At 34.1% G+C, this 22,158-nt stretch overlaps 3 protein-coding genes across 3 annotated transcripts; 1 reads left to right on the forward strand and 2 right to left on the reverse strand.

Moving 5' to 3' along the window:
- Positions 1 to 1,179: 1,179 nt before the first annotated feature.
- On the reverse strand, positions 1,180 to 7,077 carry LOC106125978 (solute carrier family 25 member 44). The gene is made up of 8 exons (XM_013323392.1): positions 6,893 to 7,077; positions 5,204 to 5,609; positions 4,290 to 4,441; positions 3,880 to 3,969; positions 3,375 to 3,500; positions 2,598 to 2,781; positions 1,857 to 1,984; positions 1,180 to 1,396 (listed from the first exon to the last, which is right to left on the reverse strand). Exons 2-8 carry the CDS (start codon positions 5,313 to 5,315, stop codon positions 1,202 to 1,204), a joined length of 987 nt encoding a protein of 328 aa, XP_013178846.1. The 5' UTR covers positions 5,316 to 5,609; positions 6,893 to 7,077; the 3' UTR covers positions 1,180 to 1,201.
- Positions 7,078 to 7,524: 447 nt separating this feature from the next.
- LOC106126046 (calmodulin-like protein 4) lies at positions 7,525 to 13,666 on the forward strand. Its single transcript, NM_001312743.1, is given in 6 exon segments — positions 7,525 to 7,564; positions 7,638 to 7,668; positions 11,386 to 11,499; positions 12,156 to 12,247; positions 12,644 to 12,751; positions 13,158 to 13,666. Coding segments are annotated over 4 exon segments (345 nt in total). The 5' UTR covers positions 7,525 to 7,564; positions 7,638 to 7,668; positions 11,386 to 11,456; the 3' UTR covers positions 13,260 to 13,666.
- Positions 13,667 to 16,385: 2,719 nt separating this feature from the next.
- Positions 16,386 to 22,127, reverse strand: LOC106126049 (uncharacterized). Its single transcript, XM_013323513.1, has 4 exons — positions 21,751 to 22,127; positions 21,443 to 21,533; positions 19,528 to 19,646; positions 16,386 to 19,126 (listed from the first exon to the last, which is right to left on the reverse strand). The coding sequence occupies exons 1-4, from the start codon at positions 21,890 to 21,892 to the stop codon at positions 18,951 to 18,953; spliced, it is 528 nt and encodes a 175-aa protein (XP_013178967.1). The 5' UTR covers positions 21,893 to 22,127; the 3' UTR covers positions 16,386 to 18,950.
- Positions 22,128 to 22,158: the final 31 nt, after the last annotated feature.

Below are 22,158 nucleotides of genomic sequence, written 5' to 3' on the forward strand. Positions count from 1 at the left end.
CAAGGAAGGATAAAGTTAAAAATGTGTATATTAGAGGAAGTTTGAAAGTAGCGCCAGTGATCGAGAAATTGAGGAGTAAAAGATTAGCGTGGTTTGGACATGTTATGAGGAGGGATGATGATGATATAAGCAAAAAAGTAATGAGATTGAATGTGGATGGCTACAAAGGTAGAGGAAGACCAAAAAAAGTATGGAATGACTGTGTGAAAGAGGATATGCGTAAGAAGGGGGTAGACTCGGATATGACGGCTGATAGAGATGTATGGAGGAGTAGTACATGCTGTGCCGACCCTCGATAGGGATAAGGGCAGGTTGATGATGATGATTAGTTTGGAAGAACACATAGGTCACTGTTTTTTTTTTTAAGAAAAAACTAACCTGTAACCATCGATTTTTTCTGATTAAAAAATTAACCCGTACACATAAATAGCAAAACTTATTATATTCAGAAAGTATATCTTTAAATTCAATACGAAATTAACCGATAAATAAAAAGGATATCAACTTAATCACAATCGTTTCCCGCCATTTCGTTATCTGTCAACGAACTCTGACATATAATATGGCGCGATACGTCACCTGATCAGTAGACAACGAAAATATCGCACGTGTAAATGTTTGAACTTTTTAATATTATTCGTTATCATATTACATAAAAAGTGATAAAGTTGTTACTAAGTGTTGAGTTTAATGACTACAATAAGTTCATTGATCGTTTTGAGTTGTTACTTTTGCTGGTAGTTTTTATTTAAATAAAGATGTTAAATGGAAGAGAATGGATATAAGCAAAGTCTTTACTATCTTGGTATAGAATTGAGGCCATTTTTGTGTACATTCGATAAGATAAAGAAAATTATTTTGATTATAAAGTCCTTCAGGTAAAATGCAAACAATTACAAAACAATAAAGCTATAGGACGACTGTGTTTCGATGACTTGAACGTTAGTTCAATTGTTATCCAAATCGTTAAATTATTGAAAATTATTCATATTTAAAGGATTTAATACTGTTTTAAATATAAATATGTATACCTAAAAATCTTAACGATATCTATTTTAAAATATAAATGCGCCTACAAAAATGTAATAGCAATTATTCACTACAATAACATCACTATATTAAAACTCAAATCCTTATTTCATTGTAAATTCAAAAAAATATAAATAAAACGTCCAAAAATTCATTAACAATTATTTTATTATCACCATCTCACCCTCGTTCTGAACTCATCGTTTACACTGAAACGTTTTATAGTCTCGTAGCCCAGTATAATAGAGAACGAGAAACAGGCTGATTGCGCCAATCTGGCAGACAGACCTTTAGCATAAAGACCTATTAGACCTTCTTCCCGCCAAAGTTCCTTGAAAACTTGACGCATTGAACCAACACCTTCTACCTGAAAAGATTTTTATAATAATGTTTATTTGATGTATACTACAAAGATCCATATTTTAAGGTTAGTTTTAGCACAAAATTATAAAAGTAAGGAAGAACACGTCCCAACTTTTTTCTTATTGACCCCATTGATTTTATGTATCCGATTGGCTCACTATATAAATAATATAATATAATAAAGAGTGAATATTCTTTGTTGCATTTTCTTCATTAAAGTTAGGCAACGCATCTGCAATTGCGATTGTCTATGGACAGTGGTTATTTTGGCGCATTTATCTCCTCACCTCATAATATATTTAAAAAAATACAAAAAAGAGTTTCTTATTAAAAATCTTACTAATATAAAAACATATGTTTAAATGTATGTATGTTAAAAGATATCTCCGGAACAGCTGCATGGATCTTGATGAAATTTGTCAAACATATAGAACATAGTCTGGAAGAACACATAGACTACTTACTTGTAATCTAGCTCTGACAATATCCAGAGGGTTGGTCAGTATCGTTGTTGTAAATCCACCCAAAGTGCCCGCTACACATTGTATGAACAAATGTGATATCCAAGCGGGACTTAATTTCAATAATTCATCTGAAAACATTTAAAGCTATAGTAACTCTGTCTGTCTGTTTGTATGTGACGCTTTCACACAAAAACTATTGAACAGATTTAAATGAACTTTGTTACACAGGTAGTCTAGAGCCTGGGGAAGGATATAGGCTACTTTTTAACGCGAAATAAGGGTTGTAAGGGGGTGAAAATTTGTATGAAAGTATCACAATTTTTACAGATAGAAGCTTGAATATCTTTATATATATAATTCTTCTGTGAGTGTGTATGTCACTGACTGAACTTCTCTCAAACGACTGGACCGATTTTTGATGAAATTTTTTGTGTGTGTTCAAGGGGATCTGGGGATGGTTTAGATTCACAATTTTGTCCGCTGGACAATGTTTTTTTAATTAATTTTTAATTTATTAGTAGTTGTTGATTTTGGAATGTTTTACATTGGATCCGACAGACGGCGCTACCATCGCAGTGACAAATTTTTTCAGTCAGTTTCAAATTAAAGACGTGTAGACAGGACAACGTCTGTCGGGTCCGCTAGTATATATATAAAAGTGAATGTTTAGAATAGAATATATGTTTTGTTGAACTGTTTTGGTTAAATAAATTATCCTAAATGAATATGTATATAATGTACCTTGATAGGCAGTATATAAGGCCCACCATAGCGCAGAATTAGGTACATAAGCGGCTAGAGACGCGGCATATCCCCTGTAGTAGCCCAGAGGTCCGTGCACTCTGTACACACGCAGCGCCACCTCGCGAGCTAAAGCTGCTTTAGATAAACGCTTGTCTAAGTCTAGACCTAGAGGATTTAATTTCTGAAATTAAAAAAAAATGCATATTAAAAAACAAACTAATTGATTCAAAATAAAGCCTGAGGTTCCAAATTATAAATAATAAACTTTAGTTTGTCTATGGACCTATAAGGATATCTGACTCTGTGGGCATAAGTTAAAGTAAATTATCATAGCTCACTAGCGCCCTCAAGTTAAAGTCAAAAAAGTTTTACAAATCTGTTGTCTTTTTCCTTCTTTTATGTCATTTTCTTTACCCGAATATGTTTTATATATATTCTGACAGAATCAAAAGAACACATAACCAAGATGTTCTTGTTTTACTAATATAAATGCGAATGTTTTAAAATTATGTTTGTTAGAAGGTAACCAGAACGGTTGCACGGATCTAGATTAATTTGACATACATATAGAACATAGTCTGGAAGAACACAGAGGCTACTAAGTTTTTAATGCGAGCTGATAGATTCACGGGAGATAGCTAGTTTTTATATACTGACAGAACCAACCGCGATAGCAGCGCCCTCATTGGTTAAAATATTTCGACAATTCACTAAAGATTAGGTAAAATCTGTTCTTTTTAGATATTCCATGGATAATTTCCTGGATATACGTACCGGGTTCCTGGTAGCACCTGGTCTGCCTTTAGCAAGCCCCAGCACCATCAGATGCTGGCTCAGGACATCAAATGGAACAATCACTGTTTGACCCACCATTGAAGCACAACCGCCGCCGATGAACGACTGTAAGATTAATAAATAGACAATAGATGGCGTTGAACTTAATTTGTAAAATAAAATATCTTACTAATATTATAAATGCGAAAGTTTAGATATATGTTAGAAGGTATCTCCAGAACGGCTGCAAAAATCTAGCTGAAATTTGACATAGGTTTTTTTTCTAGCTACAAGTCTAGACAGTTCTAGACAGCTAGAAGTCAATAGATGGCGTGGAATTTAATTTAGATAAAGCTTTAAAATGAATACTAAAAGGAATATAGATAACTTCTATATAATTAAAGTCTACTGTTTTAGACTCATTATTATTAAAGGTTTTAATATATTTTTCTTTGTAAACTATAGAAATATTAATAAAAACATTATGTTTAACAAAATTTCGTACCTTAACTTTAGGACTAATGTCATATTTCCCCAATTCATGCTTAACTCCTTCGTATGTCGTTATGTAGAAAACACCAGAGATTATTTGAAACTGAAAATTAATATAAAATATTAGTAACTTACATAAAATACTTCCTAAAAAATTTCATAATCCTACTAATATTATAATTGCGATTATTCAGATGTATGTTAGAAGATATCTCCAAGACTAAACAAATCTTGATGGAATTTGTCATAGAAGAAGAACATAGTCTGGAAGAACAGACTAGTTTAAGATTTAATTAAGATTTTTTAAATCGGACAGATTGAATCGTGGGCAATAAATTCAAAATTTACTAGATGGCGCTGTACTAAATATTACAGTTTTCATCCACTTCAAATAGATGGCGCTGATAAATAATTCTTACTCACACTGGACAACCAAAATCCTCTATACAGTCCGGAGATTCCCTCGTTCTGGTATATCTTTGTGATGGCGTCAGTCACGCCTTTATAAGCCTCCTTCTTACGTTGAACTTGGATCTGTGTCTTTACTAACGTCAACGGATAGAGGGCACATCGTACTGAAAATGGTACAACAGATAAAGTACACGTCCATTGGAACGTACCGGACGCACTGATTAAACAGATTTGCTTTATCTTTCAACGTGAATGATTTTTTACATCATAAGATATCGTCATAAACATCAACCTGAAATCACTTAAATAGCAAAGTGCGTCCCGGAGGCCTAATTTAGTCCTCTTTCCCTTCCCATCCTTTTCTTTATAAGGAAAGGATGGGAAGTGGAAGTGGAATTTCCGGATGAGAGGATGCATGGAAAGGGAAGATATTTTTTTTCTGTGCATCCTCTCCTCCGTCGATTAAAGGTAGGCAACGCATATGCAATTGCGTATGTCTATGGGCATTGGTCACTTCGCTATTTCAGCGATTTCAGGTGACCGCCCGCTCGTTTGCCACCTTTTGATATAAAAAAAAGTCATTGCCCATAGACGCAATTACAGATGTGTTGCCTACCTTTAATCTATGGAGAATGTACAGAAACATATTATTTTCCATTCCCATCCATCATAAGGAAAAATCACTTCCACTTCCCATACTTTCCTTATAAGAAAAGGGAAAGAGGACTAAAATTAGGCATCCTAAACACACTCATCAGACTATAGGAATTGCTACCACTTGACTTTTACTTTATGGTCGTGGTATTGCACTGAATGAGTCAATTCCAGCGATATTAACACTTTACTAGTGATGGATGCTTCAATTAAAATCCTTTACTGACCATGCATGTGGAAATGTACCTTTAGTGTCCTTTTGTTCTACTTACCTGTAAAACTACTCAATGTGTACAGTGGAAAAAACTTGCTTTTATCCATCATACTCCACTCAATCGTGGTTATCAGATGTGGTGGTGGTGATTCCACCATTGTAGCAGCCATAATATTATATACCGCTTATTATATATCTACTTCTATGTACACCAAAAACATATAATACTATTACTCTTTGGTGTTCATTTGTTATGTATTTCATACATCGAATAATATGGAATTTTATATTATATAAATAAATTATTAACGTTTAACGTTCAACAGACTAGATGACTTATAATTTTCACTAAGAGATTTTATTTGTTATATATTTACGTTATGATATTTTCGAACTATTATATGTTTCACATATACTACTTTCTAACTCTTCCATGGCTGTATTACTCAAAGTTGTGTGTTAGGCTGAAAAAAAATAAAGAAATTTAGCTAAAATAATATTTATCATCATCAGCTCACTATACGTCCACATCAAGGGGCTCGGAGCCCACCCTAAGTTAAGGGTGATTTGGCCATTGTCAACCACACTGGTCAAGTGCGGGTTGACTTTACACATATCTTTGAATTTCTTCTCAGATATGTGCAGCATCACAATGTTTTCCTTCACCGTAAAAACGTCGGATAAATGTACATATGTAAATCGGAAATCGAAAAACACATTGGTACATGGCGGGATTCGAAACCCAGTACCTGCAGATTGCAAGTCAAGTGCTTGACTCTTGAGCCACAGACACTTCATAGCTCATTTTAGCAAAAAATAATATTAATAAATGTAAAAAAATTAAATATTTCTTGTACTATTCCAACTAAGCTGCAGACTTGTGCTAGGATATGTTTTACAATACTCGAATGGAGGAGTTTCGAACTCATGACCATGTAATCGGAAATCTATACCTTTAATCTTTATGCTAATGACCTTTCTGTATTGAATATTCAAAGTTTATTATGATACTATCATTAATATTATATTAGATAAGGTGTATATAATTCTTTTATCTAGTTATGTCTGGTTTAAGATACAAAACACGTAATTTTTTGTAAAACTCAAACTTAATGTTATTAATTTGTCTGTAATAAATCAAAATAATCCAACTACATTTTTGAGTTATTAATTAAGTCTTCACTATCAGTCAGGAAAGTTATTTTAGTCGTGGTTTTCTGTGTTTTTTTTCGTAACTCTTTCCCTCTCTTTTGTTAATTTGCCTTTCTCATTTGGGTAATTAATCTATAATAACTTATTTTTAACTATATCTAATACATAATATAATATAACGCATATTATATGTTTTAGTTATAAAATGTTATGAACTTTAAATATAACACGTAATATCATTTCGGTAGATTAACATTTGTCATATATGTTTAAAATTTTATGGGGATAATATGCAAGGTTTTTAAGCTGATATCACCTGATTAATATAATAGGTAATGAAGGTCGGGAAGAGATAAGGTTTCATAAGGTTTTTCGATACACTTGAGGTCATTTAATCTAGTTGACTAAGCGAAAAGCCTTGTCTTTGACATTTCCCTTTAAATTAATTATACATTTATGATTTTAAACATAACGAGTTATAGATTATGATAAGTTGGGGTTATTTCACATAGTAATTCATATACAAACTATCCCGTTAATATTTAATTTAATAAAAGTATATACTATAAATTGGCTTGCGTAAGCATTTACTTACCAAACGATATAATCAAAATCCATGGTCATAAAACACTCACTTATATTGTATCGCAAAGTTTATACACTGTACACAAATCGCTTAAATGTTTTATGTAATAATTTACACAGTACTAATTACTAAACTATGGAAAATATTACATTTTACACGATCCTATCATTACGCGATGTCAGCTGATTGCTTTTCTTCCATCTTCTTGACTTGTCAATATTACCACAGATTATAAAAACTTACAGATTCTCAATGTTATTTATCTTCTATTTAAACTTTTGTCATTTTTATTAATTCATATTTTTAATATAATAAAGAGTCGATTTTAAGATAATTTATGCGAAACATAATAATTATTGGTTTTTAAGTAATTTTTCCTTATTTATTTATTTTTAAATCGGTTCTTCAACGTCGACGAGTTTATAGGCAATTTATGCGTTATTTTTTATGTATTGTATGGTTTTACATCGTATTTTATCATAGAAAAAAATAATTTAAATAATTTTTATAAAAAAACAAAGAATTTTTAGAACTTGATAAAAGAAACGTAAAGATAAGTTGTCACGAAAAGTTTTTGAAACGTCAAAACTTTCTCCTAAGTTTTCTCTTCAGTAATTTGATTATAAATCTAATTATTTTACTTCAGCACTTATCCTTTAATATTTTCCTATATTAACAATGGTATTACTTTATTTATATACATTTATTTAAAATAATATATAAAGATAATTAACAAATTAAATAATTGTTTCAGGCACGTTACTTCAAAGAACAAGATATTGATGGTAAATATGAAATAATCATTGTTTTATTATTTTTACTTTCCTTTTAAGTAAAAGTTAAGGTTCTCTTTATTATTATACTAATGTTTTGATTCTTATAAAGTCTTGCGTATCATAATTTCAATTGTTTTTCTTACGTAGTCACGTATGTAACATTAGTATGGAAAGTGAGGAAAAAAGGCTTCCGAAAATTGTTAGAGTAATTTCTCAATGTTGTCAGTAACCAAACAATTGATGACATTTAGAAATTAGACTCTATTCGACATCAAACTTGTGTTAAATGAAATACTTGATCCATCATACTAATATTATAAATGTAAAAGTTTGTGCATGGATGTTTGTTAGAAGGAACTCAATGGATCTTGATGAAGTTTTTACTAGTTAATTTTTTTTTTATTTCTACAAAGTTGTGGACAACACCTCGCCAATTCAACTTCACATCTAACTTAATAAAAAAACACACACACACGCATAATCATATGCACACATGTTATCCTTTATTATTTAATGTTTAATGTCTTCATGTATTTTCTTATTTTCCATATCGTATCTCATAATATCATGCTTAGTTTTACATATGTACATACTGTTATTTTGTTTATGGCTAGTGCACTCCTAGGCCTCGAGATACAGCCTAGTTCGGTGTCTGCAAGATACTTCAATGTATATTATTCTAACGTGTTTTTGGGAAATAAATTTATTCTTATTGAGATTTCATTTTTGACAGATTAATCTTATTTTCTACTGCCAAGTATATAGAAAAGTATTTCTTTCATTCTCTTTGTTAAGATAGAGTCAATAAAAAGTATTGTGTAATTGTTCAGACAACGGAAACATGCATTGTTAGCTCTTAAAAGAAAATATAAATATGATTATTATATGTGTTTACATTTGGACTGAAATCATTGGTTTCTAAGACTTAAATCTATATAAAACATATCCCCATCCTTGTCATTTTGACAAACCTGAGATAACTGTTTTGAATGGAGATTTCACGAGTAGACTATAACCTAGAGTTTTTAGTAAGACCTTTAGAAGCGAGAAACTTTGGTTAAAAAGGTCTCAGTAATAAACTGAATATTATATGACTTCATTTGTTTTTTTGATAAAAGTTTCCTATCCCAGGTCTATACAGTCTCAGACTTATAGTATATTTACTAAAATCTAGGATCATGAAAGTAAATAAAACAACATTTTCCCAACATTACGTTTATTAAAGAAAAAAACTACATTCTCTATGGCATTTCTACTAATGAATCAGAATTTCAAACGTAAAATAATATAAATGCCATAGTAAAATTCTTGACATGATTTAAGACAACAAGTCTTCCATCAACGATTCAACGTATTTATTGGCCAGTTTGATCGATTCTGTTGCTTTCATCATGAGGGCCTTCTTTTGCTCCGTTATTGGCCCCATGGGATCCGTGAAGAGGACTTTATGGATGTACTTCACGTCGTTGCGCAAATCGATTATAGCTTTCGCCTTCTCTTCGGAAATTTTGAGGACTTTTTTGTTGTCCGGATGTTCGAGATCCTCCAGTGATTTACACATTTTCGTTCTTCTTAAATACACGTCCGCTTGTCACGAATGTAAGAAGTCAACTGATGTCTGTTGGTAGAAGCAGAGTATATAAAGGCGGGAACCGTCGATCAATACAATCTGTACAGTGTTGCTAGATATCAATGGAAATTTTACCCGATTTTATCTTACTTATAAATGGGAAATTATGGATGGATGGATGTACGTTACCAGGTATCTCTAGAACGACTCCACGGATTTCGATGAAGTTTATCACAGATGTAAAGTGTGACAATGTATATATATACGTGGTCTAGATGTTAAGTTTTAAAGGCTGAAGCTAATAAAATATACGATTAATTTTATTTTATGTTAATAATCTGACATCATTAAAATAAGATTTCAGTACAATTTCCCTTAATTTTTGGGGAAGTATCCAGAAAGTGACGCGGATAGTAGATCTAAAAATATCCCCAGGTAACATTAATCAATAAGGTTAACTGTTTGCATCTCTCTCAAACGAATTCAATCATATAATAGACACGCCCTAACTTCGCATGGTAACTAAATACGTAATTAGTTTTCATGAAGATCTAAGTACTGAGATTCGCTTATATCTTGGTTCTCGTCGAGTTACCGACCTTATTTTCGGGTAATCCCCGCTGCATGTCTTCAACTTGTGAATCCCTTAACTTTATTAACTGCGGTTACGTCTAGCGTTCCACAGGTGGTTTCTCCTAAACCACTTTAGTTATTAAGTAAAATTTCTAATTGTTTCTGTTACTGTATTCAAAGGGCGTCGTTGGCTCAGTGGTTAAGCACTTGATTTGTAACTTGCAGGTCATGGGTTCGAAACCCGTCATGTACTAATGAGATTTACATATGTACATTTATACTTTGTTCTAACGGTGAAGGAAAACATATCAGTAAAGAAATTCAAAGATTTGTGTTTGTGGTGTTGACTGGGCTAGCGTGGTCATGGTCATCATAGGTTAGGCTCCGAGCCCGTCAGTTTGAACGTTTAGTAAACTGATGATTACTCAAAACCTTAGCAATTAGTATTACTACAATGACAAACCCTTAGGCCCTTTGTCACATAGTTACGTAAATTCAGAACTCGGCGATTTTAGTCGTTAAGCGACTTCCATATATTAGTATCATAAATGGTCATACACGTACACACACAGGCACGCCTACATTTTTTTTCCGTCGCCAGGCTCTTGCTACCTATTTGTCAAGAACGTTTTTAGGCACATTCTGGGAATTTCAAAATGGCAAAGCAAATCTTTATTATATCAGTTTCATAAATTTCCTTTTTTTGTGGCTTTAAAGATGCAACATACTGGCGACTCCATTCGCGAGGAATTAAAAAAACGTATTGAGTAGTCTGTGTGTTCTTCCAGACTATGTTCCATATCAGTGTTAAATTTCATCTAAATTTGTTTAGCCGTTCCGGAGATACTTTCAAACAAACATCCATCTATCCATTTATCCATCCATGTGAACATTGGCATTTATAATATTAGTAAGATGTAAGATTTTCCTGTCTAAGTACCAGAGGGAATATGGCTCGATTGATTTTCAGCATCGGGTTGACATTTATAAGTTTTGACCTCTGGACAATGAGACGCCAGTGTATGTAGCTACTTGTATGAGTTTGTCGCCGCGCACGCGCGTCTCCCTCGGCCCATAAATCAATACTGTCCCAGATATCTATTTTTATTTTGACCATAGACAATTGGTAACGTTTTAAAGATTAATAAGTAGCAAAAGATTGCTTTGAAAATGTTTTTTAAGTAATTTGATAACAGAAAAGGTAAATAAGGTTATGCAAACATATCTTTGAAGTAATTCAGATGTATGAAGTCAATCTTAGAGTCGATGGGCTGTAGTTGTCTTAGCCCTAGTTACCAACTTAGGGTACACTCGAATCAGAACAGGAGTTTGGGGAGCTTTGTCCTCCCTGAGAACCAGCTGCCTCGACGTCTGGTGCAGGCAGTAAGATTAGAAGATAGCCCAGCCACCATGCGCAGAAGAAACCAGCGTTGGTTTCCCTTATATAAAAACGGCTCTAAACTCGACAGAAGACATGTGTCAGCTAACAGCTATAGATAGTATAGATAATAAAACACGCCACAATAAAAGCATTACATATGTTGAAAATCTTCACAAATATTATCATTGTACCCTTATTTCAGAATTCAGGGAATGTTTCTACCTATTCGCTCGGTCTGGACAGATCACATCATTGGATGAACTGACAGTTGTCATGCGCTCCCTCGGGATGAGTCCTACGATACAGGAACTGACAGGTTTGTTACGAAGTGAAAATAGGCACCAAAAATGTATAAGTAATTTTAGAATGCCACACGGGCTAACAAACTACCCAGCGATCTTCCAAACTATCTAAAAAATCAGTCAAGCGGAGAAATAGTACCAATGTTGGAAATAATTATGGAACGTTTGCCTAATAATATATTAATTTATCAAATAATAACCCACCTAACAGTAAAGCAATATATATAATGCACAAATTTATCTGATGTACCAAACTACAAAATTGTGCTTATGTTTTTACAATATTGTTTCTATATTACGGAAAATTTAGTTAGCTCGATGGGTTAGAGTAAAAACGTACAATAATCCCATTACCTCTATCAATTTAAAAAAAAAGCGCCACAAGATCCTTGTTAGATTTTATCAGACTTATGCGACATTTTCTATGCCTTAGTATTCTAAAGGTACGCGTTTATTGGCCCGCGCACGCACGCACCAGATTTCTTGTTGACGTGGGAGGTCTGAATGATGGATACAGCGCTATTTAAAATCATAAAAAGCGAAATAAAATTGCGGGCCGTGCGTGCGTTGCCTCCGGCAAGGGGCTCTAGACCTTAAAAGAACTGCAATAACAGGGCTTCTCGTCTAGCTACATTTTATTGGACTAACTGTGTGATATTTTTTATCGCAGGTTACCTAAAAGGCAAAGGGGGTAAGATGTCGTTTGCAGACTTCCTAGAAGTAATGCATATACATTCGCGTGCTGAAAATCTTCCTAATGAGGTTATTTACACTTACAATCATACATTTAAATATATAGTGACATACAAACTTTATGGCTGCTCGGAATATCATACGAAAGGGATATAACATAGTTTTAGGCCTATCATCGGGGTCAGGAACCCACGATGCATTAACACCAGATCAGCCATAAAGTTTGCTTCTTAAAATTTTTCATTCAATTCCTTGTAGTATTTTTTTTATTATTAGTTGATTTTTGTTAACTTACTTATTTATCTTGTACTATATCAACTAAGCTCTAGGCTTTTGCTAGGAAATGGTTCATAATAGTCGAATGGTGGGATCGAACTTTCGACCACACGATCGGAAATCTATACCCTTAACCATTAGGCTATTGGTGATTGAATTGTAGGTCGAAAACTTGTCATTTCTTGTTAGGTTGTGAACGCATTCCGCGCGGCTGACCCTGACAAGAAGGGTGTCGTCCCCGCGCGACAGCTTCGCAATCTGCTGCAAAAGTGGGGAGAAGGACTGTCACAACGGGAGGTGATTAAACTTATTTCTAATAGGATATGTCTCATCTTCCTGTCTTTGTTCCCTCTATGTTGATTCTCACAAAAAAAAATTCTCATATTATCATTCAAAGGTGGGGAAAACAAGCAATGCACTTAGACAAATAAAAAAATACCAAATACGTTGATTACGCGTACTCGTACAATGAGAATATTTGCCAAATTATAATCCACACCAACTTTCCATACTTTCTTTATAAGAAAGAAGGTGAGAAGGGAAAGAGGACTAAAATAAGTCCTCTGGAACACACTCATCAAACTGTTGTTGGAATACCTTCGCACTTGACGCGTTCTGTGTGGTCTTGGTATTGTGCTACCGATGTTCTTGCGTCTGCCATTGTTAAAATTGAATATATTTATTCTTTTATTTCAATTTTCAGGTTGACAACATATTTAGAGAGGCGAATGTGTCCAATAATGGTACGGTAAGGTATGAAGATTTTGTTAAAATCGCCTGCGCTCCTGTTCCAGATTACTATTGATTTATATTCTACAATATTTTATTATAACTACAAATACAGTATAATCTCAGTAATCCGGCACCTCCAATAATCCGGCACACTCCGCCCACGTCTCTCGCCCCTCTATACCTGTGCGCTTCGTCTGCGTCGTCGACCAGTCTAACCTCGAAACTTTTTTCAACTGCGAATACTTTATAGTTAAAAATTTCAAATAACGCAAACACGAGACACTATTTGAATAATAAAATTTACATTACTGATGGCTTTTTTTACTATAATCCAGTAATCCGAATTCCAATAATCCGGCACCCTCCGGTTTTTAATAGTGCCGGATTAGTGAGATCATACTGTACATATTTATTGTAGTTTTTTTTAAACGTAAATTCACCATTATTCTTATCATTTGACTTGCATTCCTTTATTTTATTATTAAATTATTTCTAAATATATTTTTTATTTAACAAATGTCATATTATTTACATGCGAAATTATTTTTCCCTCCCAAAATGATAAACAGGATAATAATAAACAGTGGTAGAGCCCGCTTTAACATCTTCGCACGAATTGTCCTCAACCGGTGAAATACCACGACCACACAGAAGACAGGCGTCAAGTGGAAGCAATTCCGCGTTTCGCCTGATGAGTGTGCGTCCCGGAGGCCTAATTTAGTCCTCTTTCTCTGCCCCCCGTTTTTCTTATAAGGCAACGATGGGAAGTGGAAGTGGACTTGCCGGATGAGAGGATGCATGGAAAGGGAAAATATTTTATTTCTGTGCATCCTCTCCTCCGTCGATTAAAAGGTAGGCAACGCATATGCAATTGCGTATGTCTATGGGCAGCGGTCACGTCGCTATTTCAGCGATTTCAGGTGGCCGCTCGCTCGTTTGCCACCTTATGATATAAAAAAAATATTTTTCGCGCGTATTTCTTTTTACTTTAGTTTTAACTCATTTCCTTTGTAACATCCTGTATCATAAACGAGTGAACAGATTTTGACAAGTAAAGTGTCATTCGATACCATAGAGAGTCATATTACTATATCACAAAACTCATATTTTGACTGTTAGGTATAAAAATTTAAATCATTGAAAAATTTCTTCCAATCTCAGTGGCCATAACTTTTTTATATCACTGAATTGTTTAATTTTTGCGATATATTCTTAAATAAGAAATATTTCATATATACAAGCTGTCGCCCGCGACTCCGTCCGCGCGGGATTAAAAATAGATGTTGGCCGATTCTCAGACGTACTCAATATGATCACAAAATTTCATGAGAATCGGTCAAGCCCTTTTGAGTATGGGAACGAAAATTGTGACACGAGAATTTTATATATAACATGTAGTTTAAATTAGTCTGTTTTTAGGGTTCCGTACCTCATAGGAAAAAAACGGAACCCTTATAGGATCACTTTGTTGTCCGTCCGTCTGTCTGTCAAGACCCATTTTTTTAATTGATACTCCTAACTAATGTAATGAGGAAGTTTGAAAGTAGCGCCAGTGATCGAGAAATTAAGGAGTAAAAGCTTAGCGTGGTTTGGACATGTTATGAGGAGGGATGATGATATAAGCAAAAAAGTAATGAGATTGAATGTAGTGCTACAAAGGTAGAGGAAGACAAAAAAAAGTATAGAATGACTGTGTGAAAGAGGATATGCATAGGAAGGGGGTAGACTCGGATATGACGGCTGATAGAGATGTATGGAGGAGTAGTACATACTGTGCCGACCCTCGATAGGGATAAGGGCAGGTTGATGATGACTCCTAAGGTAATAATAAAACATATTATAATTGAAATCGTGTATTTTCAAACATAACAATTCTCTATTTTGATATGGCACTAATTAATGTGGTCCAATCGCTAAGTTACAAACGAGCACACTTTAAAGCATTTCAAATAAAAATGTACATCGCCATATTGTGACGTCACAGCGTACGTAGAATCGCTAAACCGTCGGTGGCTTAGGGGTCAAGCACATAACTTGCAATCTACAGGTCCTGGGTTCGAATCCCGCCATGTACCAAAGTGTTTTTCGATTTCCGATTTACATATGTACATTTATCCGACGTTACGGTGAAGGAAAACATCGTGATGCTGCACATATCTGACAAATTCAAAGATATGTGTGAAGTCAACCCGCACTTGGCCAGCGTGGTTGACTATGGCCTAATCACCCTTAACTTAGGGTAGACTCCGAGCCCTTCGGTGGGATGTACAGTGAGCTGATGATAAGATGCGGTTAAGTAAAATCTCCAAATTGAAGAAGTAACGATAAAGCTATCTGACCCGATGGGCATAAGTCAAACTAAATTATCACAGCTCACTAGCGCCCTCATCCATAAAGGCTATATTTTTTTCGTTCTGTCGCTGTCGTCTTTTTCTATAGATTGTTTAATATTCCTCCCAAGTAAGGTTGGCATCAGACAGGCGGCCGGTAAAAAAATAAACCTTGTGTGCTGATCGGACATGAGTCGGATAAGGCAAGGAAGGTGTTGCCATTTCCTGTATTATGTAGATTTGACATATTTTTTAACAGAATCAAGCGACAGCAGCTCCTCTCAGTGGGTCAGATATCCTGACATTATCTAGCTTTTTATTGACGCACACATTTCTATTTGAAACGCACATACATAATATGATAATAGTACAAATAATTTCAATGGTACCAAAGTATTTACTATAAAATCTATGTTTATTATTGCACACTAATATACAAAATGTTGTTTTGTTTCCAGGATGTTCTTAATATAAAACATAGAACAAATTTATATGTATATTTCGGCTTAACATGTTATATAATTTTAAAATATAAAAGATATGGTGTGATAATTGACTATTGCTTTTTATGTGTTAAAAACCTTGGTATATTGGCACTATGTATTAAAAAAAACATAGATTTATAATCTATAGATAGATTGTGTTATACAAGATTGACGTCTAATCGAGTGTTTACACACTAAGCCCCCAAAAAATTGTCCTTAAAGTCCTTTCTGTCACTTTTATGTTCTATTATCTATAGTTTACATATCTATGGATTAACAGACAAGTATAAAAATTAAAATATTTTTTTTAAACTGTCAACACTGTATTATAACTATTTTTTTCTAACTACCTTCACAATATTTAAATTTTTAATGGAACCGTCTCATTTTTTAAATATTCGTATAATATTGTTTTCTTTTTCTTTATTCAAAGAAGGTTTTATTTTGGAAGGTTTGTGGGGTTGCATTAAGCATAAGTATACGAGAGATGATAATCACATTCCACCCTCCAGGGTCCTTCGCGGAGGCGAAACCGGACAAATATATGAAAGTTTGAATCGTTTAACTTTTTTTTATCATTTTTGTATCTAAGTAGGTTTTATATGTTTTGTGACTACGCCTCTGTCACCTGGCTTGTCAAAATTGACTCGTGACAATCACGTGACATAACGAAAGTAAATGTCAGTTCTATATGTATTTGAAGTTCGTTATGGAATCGCTTCGAAGCGAATGCTCTTTGTCTAGTCCCGCTTATTTGAGTATTTTTGCCGATACTATGTAAGAAAGATTATGTGCAAACGTTTGGAGTTAATGAAAATTATTTCTGTCTACCCTCTCAACTGGAATTATTATATTAATGTCGACAGTTCTATTAAAATTTGTTAAATCTATGCTATAGTGACACCTAATAATAAGTAGGCACTGCAGTGACAAATTATATAGCTAAAAACTACATAACACACGCAAACTAATATTAGTATATACGACGCAACAAGAACATTATACAAAATATACTCATAGTAAATAAGGGTATACAGGGTGTTCAGAAATTTGTAAGACGGCAAAACTTTATTTGACTAATACGATAGTCAAAGAAATTTGTCGAATTTGTCCGCTAGAGGGCAGGTTGTGAAATATTTTGCTTCTTATTTCTTAAACATCCTGTATAATTATGTACCAAATTAACATCAGAATAAAAATTCAATCTTACATATGTTGAGAGTAAAACTTAACTATATTTTCGTCTCTTTTTTTCAAAGGAGAATAAAAGAGACGACGATATTAAATTTGAATTTCGAATTTGTATAAAAAACGTAAATCTACCAAACGATATAATGACGATTAGTCCTATTTACTAATTAAAAAATCACACGAAATTGAATTATTAAAAAGTGCTGTAAATATTGGTCGTTACAATTCATATAAATGTATATTTAATCATCCTATATATTCAGAATTTGACTACAACGAAATAATGTACACTCGGAGAAATTGGTGGTGCTACAACTTTAAAGTGAGTCGTTTGAACTAAACAATAGCCAATAACACGCAACTTTACAAAAAGAATCGTTCAGTATTAAACATCAAATTGCTTATTACTATTATCCCGTTGTTACCCAACGCATTGTTACCTAATTATTAATAAATAGGGGCAGAGTAACTATCTGTTAACACCGCGAATTTCCCCGACTGTACATATAGCTATCTCATACATTCCCTTTGATAAAACAGAGACAACACTACTTTCGCTGTAGTCAAAACCTTATAAGTTCTAATAAGCTATAGGCACTAGATTACACAGTATGTTGCATTTTTAAAGCGGGAAGTAAAATTAGTGATAAAATTGGATAAAAGATTGTAGAGTAGAAAATAGTTAAACACATGTAACCCTTTAAACACTGGTGAGGATATTATGGAAACATTATTAAGAGAGTCGGTGACTCATGTGTTAAGCAGTTGACTTATAATCTGCATGTCCTGTGTTGTAATCCTGTATGAATGTGTTACATTTACATATGTACATTTATCCTATGTTGTTACGGTGAAGGAAAACATCGTGATGCTGCACATATCTGACAAACTCAAACATATGTGTCAAGTCTTGCACTGGACCAGCATTCACTATCACATAGTCTCACTTAGGGGAGGTGCAGAGGCCCTCAGTGGGACGTATAGAGCTGATGATGGTTATAAAGAGTGTTTAACTTCTCGTAATGTCTTATATCAGCTTCTAATAAAAGGGTTGACATATGTTTAAGCTAGAATATAATTTAAACACTAAGAATTGGAGGTAAACTCTAAGACTAGATTAAAAATCAATTAGGGGACTCACTACCACGCTCTTTGGAGTATCACTAAACATTAGCTTAGTGTAGTTTTTTAATTAAATCTACACTAAGTAACGCTCTACCATCAAACACCATTCACATCTAATTAGATTTACAAAAAATTTAAGTTAAAAATTACTAAATACGTCAGAATTTTTCTAGATATCAGATCTTTTAGGAGATATTTTAATTGTAAATTAATTTTCTATATCTAGCTTTTCTAATTCCTTGAAGGTCAAAACTATATTAATAAAATAACGGTCAGTTTACATAATTCCAGTACAATTATCGTTTCCAATACTGAATTACGATTAAAAAAGTATCACACGCTGGAAACCACAAAGTGCATTCCATTTACAGTTTTCCAGTTGTATTCTCGTGAATTTATTCATTGGACTGGAATTATGAAAACTGTCTGAAAATATCAATATAATTTTCTATTGCGTTTAATTTAAACTTGTTTTTTTTTAATCTCTATCAAAAGATAAATGTTTAGTAACGATCCACTTGCATTTAGCTTTTAACAATTTTTTTATATCGTTGTTTTTATCACAATATTTAAGATATCCGATCGATTCCGTTATCCCCGACAATAGACACAAAATCCCCCGACCATAGATGATCAAACGTGTTTATTTTTAATAGGGTTGCCAGCTTTCCGTCGTCGGAAATTACCCATTTGTCGTAATATTTGTAAGTTTTCGTCGTCCACTTCTCTGTCTGCACCCGATGTACCGGGTATTGTTCCCCACAACTTTAACTTACCTGGTAAATAAATTAATCCCAAAAGTGTAATAACTGTAAAAAAAAGTAAAACAATAATAATCATCCTGTAGTTTTCCCCTACCAAAGACATTTGATGTATGTTAGAAGATATCTCCAGAACAACTCAACGGATCTTGATGAAATTTGTCATACATATAGAACATAGTCTGGAAGAACACATAGACTACTTATTAAGTTGTTTTCTTAACCCTTATTCGAGGAAATTTTTTGTAGCAAAAAAACTGTTTTTTTTCAGTAAAGTCATACTTATATTATACATGTGAATGTTTAGATGTATGTTAGAAGGTATCTCCAGAACAGCTGCATGGATCTTGCTGAAATTTGTCATACATATAGAACATAGTCTGGAAGAACACATAGACTTATTAAGATGAAGTCATGGGCTACAGCTTCTAACTAAAAGCAATACTTACTGTTTAAAATACATGGAAAGACGACATAAAAATTGAGATTCGTCGAATGGAAATAAAACGCTTCTGTGACATATAAAATTATCGTCAAACATAACGACCAGTACCCCATCGATACAACTCTGGAATAAAAAAAAACACATCTATATATATGGTATGGTATAAAAGAAAATGGTGTTAGTTACACTATTTATAACTCAAGAACGGCTTTACCGATATGACTGAAAATTGGTGAGGAGGTAGCTTAGAGCCAGGAGACGGACATAGGATACTATTTATGCCTTGAAGAGCTGCTTTTTATTTAACTTACTAATATTATAAACGCGAATGTTTAGATGGATGGATGTGATGTTTGAAGATATCTCTAGAACGACTGAACGGATCTCGATTAAATTTGTCATACGTATAGAACATAGTCTGAAGGAACACATAGGTTACACTAATTAAGTTTTTTTATATATCCACGCGGACGGAGTCGCGGACGACATCTAGTTAATTAATATAAAAATAAATGGCTGTATCTTTTGAAGGCTTAGAAATTTCAATTGCGTGTAACTCGCCTATAACTCGTTTACCAACCCTTTCAAAATTAGTCCGGTAAAAAATCGTAGCATTGAAAGTGTTATACGAAACTTGGCAATCTTATTGGTAGCATAAGGCTATTGTATATAACAAAGGGTTGAATTCCACTTGACTTCAAGTACCACTTTACCCAAGAAAATAGGTTAATAGTTTTTCCACCTGGCAACATTTCAAAGGAAATTTTACTGATAGTGGAATAAAGAAAAATGGCTTTTTTCAATCTTTATAGCACAATTATATTTTTTTAGTCGTATAACAGTGTAGTTTTTAAATCATGGTTAATTTTACCCCGCGATAAGGACCCGGTTAGGGGGAGTCCCTTGGTAGGGGCTCGATTCGTGTAGAGAGGGGTCAGATATTAAACCCCTCCCATCACCCTATGGTGATGAGAGGGGAGCCATCCACCAAATTCAGCGCGACAGGTCCCCCGACCCGTCGCGCACGGCCTTTTAAATCATGGTTAATCGCTAAGGGAGCAAGCAGGTCTTATGTTTCTAACACCGCAAACCCAGAGACAAAAGGATCACCATTTTTGGACCACTTTTAATTACGTTTTTTATATTATAAGGTGGCAAAAGAACAAGCATCCACTTGAATATGCTGAAATATCGAAGCAACCAATGCCCATAGACATCCGTAAATGCAAATTTAATCTACGGAGGAAGGACCAAGCCAAGGCAGAGGATATATCCTCTTTCTTATGCCTCCTCTCCTTTGCCGAATCCACTTCCCCTACCCATCCTTTCCTTAGAATAAAATTGTGGGAGAGACAGGTCTAAAATTGGGCCTTTGGAATGCACGTACATAAGACTGTAGTTGGAATAGCTTCGCACTAGAAGCGTGTCTGTGTGGTCGTGGTATTGCACCGTTTGAGGCATAATATTTTAACAGTGGTAGAGCCCGCTTTAACATGTTCGCACGAATCGGCCCGGCTCGCCCGGTGAAATACCACGACCACACAGAAGACAGGCGTGAAGTGGAAGCATTTCTGCGTTTCGTCTGATGAGCGTGCGTCCCGGAGGCCAAAATTAGTCCTCTTTCCCTTCCCACCCTTTTTCTTATAAGAAAAGGATGGGAAGTGGAAGTGGACTTTCCGGATGAGAGGATGCATGGAAAGGGAAAATATTTTCTTTCTGTGCATCCTCTCCTCCGTCGATTAAAGGTAGGCAATGCATATGCAATTGCGTATGTGTGTGGGCAATGGTCACTTCGCTATTACAGTGATTTCAGGTGGCCGCTCGCTCGTTTGCCATCTTATGATATAAAAAAATATATATTCATGCTACCGATGTTGTTGCTGGTGTTATCTGTTAAAATAATATAATTATATACTTACGGTTTATAATGTATATAGAGTGTGCAATGTATTAGAGCCAGGGCTTTTAACACGGAGTACATTCCCAACATTCGTGATATTGTAAAGTCACCTGCAAATGAAGTATTTAAACTGTAATAGTGTAAGAGAATTGGTAACAAGTATAGGTAATTACTTGCTGGTAAAAGTAAAACGGGAAAATAAAAAAAAATTATGAAATTACAAAGGTCTATTGAAAAGAGGAAATGAAAAGTGTTAAGTTAAAATTTGTTTAAATGTTGTATATCGCAATTTTAAGAGCAAAGGATAATATTTATGCATAGCCTTACCCTCCAAATGGTCAGTGTCTCCATTATGACTTAAAAATGATCTTCTTTCTATGTACGAGCGTCCAGCGGTGCCTAAATCCATGAATGCAACAAATGCTATCCACCCGCGAAAAGCGTAAAGCACTTTATTTTGCACCGCCATAACCTCTCGTTAGTAACGCAAGAAAATATTACAAACCATTAACAAAGTTCGTCGACCCAAATTCGAACGAGGATTACATGAGTTAATTGAATTAAACAGTGTGTTATTTCACTCTGCATGGATGTGGTAACGTTCAACGTGCTTCGCATTGCGGCATTTCACCTGCATTACATATTTTCGTGGGAAAAATGTAATCAAATTGCGCGGAAAAACACTGTAGCGCAGAAGCAGTTCAATCATAAACGTCATTGTCAACCTGACAATCT

The sequence above is a fragment of the Papilio xuthus genome, unplaced genomic scaffold (assembly GCF_000836235.2).
Source record: "Papilio xuthus unplaced genomic scaffold, Pxut_1.1 DF825355.1, whole genome shotgun sequence".
NCBI lineage: Eukaryota > Metazoa > Arthropoda > Insecta > Lepidoptera > Papilionidae > Papilio > Papilio xuthus.